Below are 6,794 nucleotides of genomic sequence, written 5' to 3' on the forward strand. Positions count from 1 at the left end.
ATTTAGATTAGTTATTTATCGTATCGTATTATAGACAGCATTCTGCGAATATTAAAATGTATTTAAATTTAAAGTTCGTGGAAAATTGTCTGCAATACTAATCGTATTATATGATTTTTCTAGTATGGATGAGAACCGATTTTAAACAAGCGAATATGAATCGGTTTCGAATCCATACTGGAAATATATTTTAACAAAATTGGTCAATTTTATGATTTTAACTATTTTGTTAGATGTCAATGCGTAGCCTGTAGCAATCCAAAGGAAAGAAATTTTCTCAAACAGTTCGAAGCCCGGCTTTGTGATTTTTGTAACGGTCCTGTGATAGGTAATGTTTTTTTTTCTAGTGTATGACTTTGAAACCTATTAATATCAGTTTTAAAAAAAAACTTAAAAACATGTATAGGATCAAATTACAGACAATTTTCTTACAAATGTATAAATAATAAAGGATGAGGTGTTAATGCATCCATTTCGTAATCAATGCGCAAATGGTACTTAGAATCCGAATTTCAGGATGAAATTTGGAATGAGTAATCCTTGGTAGATCTATTTTCCCTAAATTGAATAAAAAGTTGGAAAAGTAACTGCTGGCGGCTCAGCCGCTGGTTACTAAATAAACTGTAATAGAATTATTCTAGAAAACCAGTGTCAAGATTGTGATAAAGTTATAAGCAGTGTTGATTATGTAAGTATTTTATTTTTATTTTTTAGTTTATATAGAACATCTAGATAGTAAATCTGGTAATTTGAAAAGAGATGCCTACAATGCGTCGCTTCTCCCCTAGTATAAAGGGATAAAATTATAAGCAGTGTTGATTATATAAGTTTTTTTATTCAATTATTCTCCAACATCTTTGAGCTAACCACTGAACCGATATGGTTCACCTTTAAAATTTAGTTTCTCATATTTTAGTTTTAATTCTAGGAGAATGAAATAGACCTGGTAGTTGCCAACATCCTGCAGTTAAACATCAACAAGAACAATCAAAATAAATCTGCAAATAATCTGCAGGAAACAATGCTTTACAATAGTTTGATTGATTGATTGATTACAATAGTTTTAATGTGGGGGAATTGGTACCCAAAGTTTATTAACCACTTTTTGACTAGGGTTGGGCCGGATACCGGATATCCGGCTGATTTCTAATGCCGTATATCTGGTTCCGGCCGGATATCTGGCCAACGTTCGATATCCGGCAAATTTCCGGATATCAGGCCGGACAACCGGATTTCCGGCCGGATAACCGGATATCCGGCGTCAAAAATCAGGCGGATATCATGTAACCGGATAGTTTTTATATATGGTATCCGGCCGGATATTGAAAATGACCGGATATCCGGCCAGACCGGATATCCGGCCCAACCCTATTTTTGACTACAAACACTTCGGTTTTTTTTTAAAAGTGTTAAATGTTTTGCTTTAGTCTAACCTACACCGTTTTACGGAAATGAGTAAAAATTACGAAAGAAGGTGACATTGGACTGTTCATTACACTGGTACCCAAAGTTTTCTGACCACGTTGGTTCCAAACTACAAGTGTCGAAACTTATCAACCAATAATTTAACCGACAGAAGGGGTTATTTTATTATTATTGCTAATTTTACGTTTATTGTCTTATCTCCTAGATCCTTGACAAAAGTTCAGTTTGTATTGAGATTTGAAAAGTTTATATTTGAGTACAGTTTTGATATATTGATATTCTAATAATATAATATTACCTAATATTTAGAAATTCTTTCCATTTAATAAAACATATTAAATATGTAATGTTTTATGGAATTAAACATATTGTTTGTTAATGTTTAATTTTTTATCAATTAATAGGTATTAATAATATTAAATTTGGTTCTGATGAATTAATATTTTGTTATAATTAACTTAATTTTAAAAGCGAAGCTTTTCTATAGTTAAGGTGTGTCAGTTCGTATGTATGTAACGGATAGATCTTATCGTTTATCTGGGCATGTTAGAATTGTCTTATCGATTTAAAACTTAGCGTAGCAGTAACAATGTAACTTAATATTTTATGAAGATAGAAAAGGAAAGAAAAAAGTATTTAAGACCGGTATTGCCCAGAGAGAGAGAGAGAGGACAATAGGCTATTTTTTTACACTAGTCCCCAAAGTTTTACAATAATGTTTTCCTATTTGTTGGCTTAACAACTTTAGGGACTTCAGTGAAATGGTTCGCTCATTAATTTAAGTGTTTCAACCACCAATTTGAATCTGCAGAAGGGTTAATTTTGTGTATGATCATCATTGGGGATGTGCATTAATTTATCGGCCATTATCTTATCCCTTTAGATCCCTGGATATTGCCAATAAATCACGGAGTATCAACTGAAAGTATTGTTTGCTGCAGATAAAACTAGAACTGGAGGTTTTGGAGAATTGTGAAAAGAAACTTGCTCATCTGCTATACAAACACAACTATCACCTAGCTAAAGTCAGGTAAGAAATTTAATAAAGTAATAGAATCTCTGTCTGTCTGTTTGTCTGTCTGTCTGTCTGTCTGTACCGAAGGATTGAGAATTGTGAAAAGAAACTTGCTCATCTGCTATTCAAACACAACTACAACTTGGCGAAAGTCAGGTAAGAAATATAATAAAGTAACAGGGTCTCTGTCTGTCTGTCTGTCTATCTGTCTGTTTGAGTTATTTGAAAAGGAACTTGCTTATCTGCTGTTTTAACACAACTACCACTTGGCTAAAGTCAGGTAAGAAATTTAATAAAGTAATAGGATCTCTCTCTGTCTGTACCGAAGGATGGAGGATTAAGAAAAGAAACTTGTTCATCTGCTATTCAAACATAACTACCACCTAGCTAGCAGGAAAGAAATTTAATAAAGTAACAGGATCTCTGTTTGTCTGTCTATCTGTCTGTCTGTCTGTCTGTCTGTCTGTACCAAATTCTGGAGAATTATGAAAAGAAACTTGCTCATCTGCTATTTAAACACAACTATCACCTAGCTAAAGTCAGGTATATATATTTAATAAAGTAATAGAATCTCTGTCTGTCTGTTTATCTGTCAATCTATCCATCATCTATCTGTCTGTCTGTCTGTCTGTCTGTCTGTCTGTCTGTAACGAAGGATGGAGAATTGTGAAAAGAAACTTGCTCATCTGCTATTTAAACACAACTATTATCTAGCTAAAGTCAGGTAAGAAATATAATAAAGTAACAGGATCTCTGTCTGTCTGTCTGTCCGTCCGATGCTTATGATCCACATCCCTTTACTCAATCCCCTCCTCTCCTACTGAATGAACGAACTGACCATTAAATGAGGTCCATACTAGCTAGCTAAAATGACAAATTTTCCCTGTCAATATATCTAACTATGTATATACTTTATCCATTTTTAGGGATATGTTAGCAGAGAACTATACCAGTGTTGGAGATTTTGACAAAGCTGCTGCCTATGCAGTACTGAGTATTCACACATTGTTTTCATACAGGCCATTGTTTAGGGATATGTTGGCAGAGAACTATACCAGTGTTGGAGATTTTGACAAAGCTGCTGCCTATGTAAGGTAATTAACCAATATAGCTGTATTAGTAGTTTTGACTAACCACTTGCGGGGGGCCTTAACCCTACAAAGCCAATTTGTATCCAATATAACCTAACCTAACCTGACCTAAAGTAAACAGACTAATACATTAGTAATCCTCAAACCCCTATTTTGGTCTGTGGTCGACTAAGCACCTTGAGGGAAACCGCCAAAATATTTTTTTATCTGACATGCACTTAATACAACTTTTATTAAATATTGTCTCGCCCCCCCCCCCCCCCACCCCCTATTCACAATGTACCTACCTATTATAACAATTCTTAAAGGTATACTTCATTATTTTTTGGTTATTTTAGTTAGGTACCTTTTTTTCTGTATGTAGATATCCTTGTAACTTAGGGTAGTGCGGGGTTAATGCGGTAAGGGGGTCTAATTCCGGTCACTCGACCAACTTTTTTAAAACCGTTTTTTAACGGTGTTCTAAACGTTTGCGAGAGATCTTCAGAAAAGCAAAGTTGTAGTTTATTGCCTATACTTTCATTTCTTACTTCAGCAAATTTTTGTCAGATTACTCCTTCTATGATTTTTTTGCCCTCAAAAAGTTGCAAAAAATTTGCAAAAAAAAAATTTCAAAATAGGCCATGTTCAATCTAAAATTGTGAAAAAATGGTAAGTCCTATTGACCCCCGGGTTTTTGTAAAATGAAAGATATGGCATTCATTTATCGTTTGCAATTGGAGGCGTTGTTCTAACTTGATTTTTTCATAATTTTTTTTTCGTCTCAAAAAAAGGGTCTATTCCGGTCACTTTTTTTACTTTTTTTTATTACTGTATTTATAAATTTATAATACCCTAATTTTTTTTTCAGGTGATCTGGAAGCATGAACAACCTCAATGCATGACCTAAGCTTTAATCATTGCCTTGTCTGTTGTTAGATGTACATTATTAGTCATTTTACTGCTTGTATTATGTCATGTTTTGTTGCCTAAGCTTTTCAAAGTGTAAAGACATTTAAAATTTTTCAGACACATTTTTATAGTAATGGGAAGAGTATATCACCCAAAGGAATGCCTTAAATATTTGCCTGAAGATGTATCAGCTGCATTGGCTCATGTAAGAAGGGGTATGTCTATTAGAAAGACCACTAGAAGATTTAAAATTCCATATGAAACCCTTGCATCTTTTTCGTATAAGAGGGTGTTCGCGATTTTTGCGCGGTTTGGATTTTTTATGTCAAATCGGCTAGGATTAAGCTAGAAAGGTGTTTAAGGTGTCTATAGAAAGCTCTTTGCATGTCCTAACAAAAACTCCCCAGGATATGGGTTCTATCTCCAAGATTTAGAGTACATATTCAAAATTTTGCATTTTCAAAATTCCTGTTGCATAAAATGTGTTGAAATATTAGAGTTAGACCCCATATCATTTCAAGTTAATTGTCAGGCATGTAATTTTGCATCTTTAGACACCTTAACCCCCCTTGTAGGTCAATCCTAGCCAATTTGAGACAAGAAAAATTGTATCAAAAACTGCTGTCAAAACTGGCAGGATTTTTAAAATTAAAAATTTTTTGGGAAAAAATCACTTTTTTCAAGAAATTCCAAGACCTGCGAATCAGAAATTGCCTCTAATTTGTGTATAAATCTTAAAAAAACCTAATCATATAATAAAAAGTATAATTTTTTTAAAAAGTTTGCATGAAAAAAATCGATGTTTTTTTTGCGATTTTACCGACTTTTTTAAAATGGGCAAAATGTGGTCAAAAAATTTTCTGATCTGCATGCGACTAGTACCGTTAGAAAGCTAATGACCTCAGCTTTCTACTCATAGTTTAAAATGTTAAAAAAAAATATTTTAAGGGGGTGTTCCACCCCCCCAAAGTCAACTGACCGAAATAGCCCCACCGGTGGGGTTATTCCGGTATAGGCCAACCGCCGCCCTTTAAACCGATTTTTGACCGACTTCTAGTTGCGAAATCTTAATGGGACCAAGACAGGCTTCTTCGTTATTGCCATATCGTTCATTTGCACTCTTAAAAACCGGAAAAAGTTTTTGGGAAGTATGTTTTTTTTTAAGTTGAAGCAAAAAATTGACCGGAATAACCCCGCACTACCCTACTGTTGTTTCCTTAAGAAAGTCTTTTTATTTTTATATTCAGGAAATCTTTGGAAACAACAGAGGCTAGATATGGTTCAGATTCTATTGAGACAGGACATGAATTATTAAAGTATTCAGATCTACTTTTAGCTCAGGTTAGAAGCATTTTCCTTCATTATTGCTGGGATGTTGCTCCAAATTTTCATGTACTCTGAAAAAATGATGCTCGCAGCTGGCTAAAATAACGATTCCCACCAATCCACCATCTTTACCTTATCCCCTCCCACTGGATGAAAAAAATGAGCAATAAATGGGATCCATGTTAGCAGACTAAATTGACTTTAATTTTCCTCTGTAATAATATCCGCGTATATTCTATCTATATCTCTTTATATACCTACCTTAAATTTTTTTCAGAAGACAACTGGATGCTCAGTAGATCCAAAACATTTGCTTCAAGTATTAAAACAGGTTTGTATATATCTGGGATTTCAAGGGATAAGTCAATGGTCGATCAATCAACAGACATCCCCAATGATTATAGAAAATTACTCCTTTTGTAGATTACAATTTGTGGTTTAAACTTTTGGAAACTCAACCAATTTTTTCTTCTTCATACTTTAGGTTAGGTTATATTAAGTGCTGGTAGTTTCATAGGTTTAGGCAATTTATAGACCCCACCGGGGTCATCCTTATACTAAAGTAACAGGATGTTTGTCTGTCTGTGTGTCTGTACCGAAGGATCTCGCTAACCGCTGAACCGATCGGATTCTTCTTAACAGGATATATTCTCATAGGTCCCGGGAAGGTTTTTTACTATTTTGGGGGAGAGTACCACCACCCTCCCAAGAGAAATCACAAAAAATCGAAATTTCTTGATTTTAGAAAGAGAGTTCAACGCAAACATAAACGTCAAACGCAACATAGACATATTTTAAATATAAAAAAAAAAACATTTAAAGTGCCACTAGAGGCCTCTAGGGGCGTAGCCGCTAGTACATTATATAGGAAAAAAAACTCCCCCCCCCCCCCCCCCCACTTACTTTTAATTTTGATGGGGAAGGGGTTCAGTGCTTGACAGGAACTTTGATGAATAACACCTTTTTGACATTGAATTTAATAGAATTAACTTTGATTTTATAAATATTAATGTAAGATGTACATTTTAATATTATTTATTATTTAG

General features: G+C 34.1%; 1 protein-coding gene across 1 annotated transcript in view; it reads left to right on the top strand.

Annotated features, from left to right (window-relative positions):
• LOC145326679 (protein-lysine N-methyltransferase SMYD4-like) overlaps positions 1–6,794 on the top strand; it is a 46,461-nt gene that overhangs the window by 39,573 nt on the left and 94 nt on the right. The window contains exons 19-25 of the mRNA XM_080170045.1: positions 234–328; positions 642–688; positions 929–1,009; positions 2,361–2,455; positions 3,472–3,534; positions 5,670–5,763; positions 6,026–6,079. Of these exons, the coding sequence (XP_080026171.1) occupies positions 234–328; positions 642–688; positions 929–1,009; positions 2,361–2,455; positions 3,472–3,534; positions 5,670–5,763; positions 6,026–6,079 (529 nt within the window). The remainder of the gene's footprint in view (positions 1–233; positions 329–641; positions 689–928; positions 1,010–2,360; positions 2,456–3,471; positions 3,535–5,669; positions 5,764–6,025; positions 6,080–6,794) is intronic.

Source organism: Acartia tonsa, chromosome 8 (assembly GCF_053477335.1).
Source record: "Acartia tonsa isolate MP-2025a chromosome 8, ASM5347733v1, whole genome shotgun sequence".
Classification (NCBI taxonomy): Eukaryota; Metazoa; Arthropoda; class Copepoda; order Calanoida; family Acartiidae; genus Acartia; species Acartia tonsa.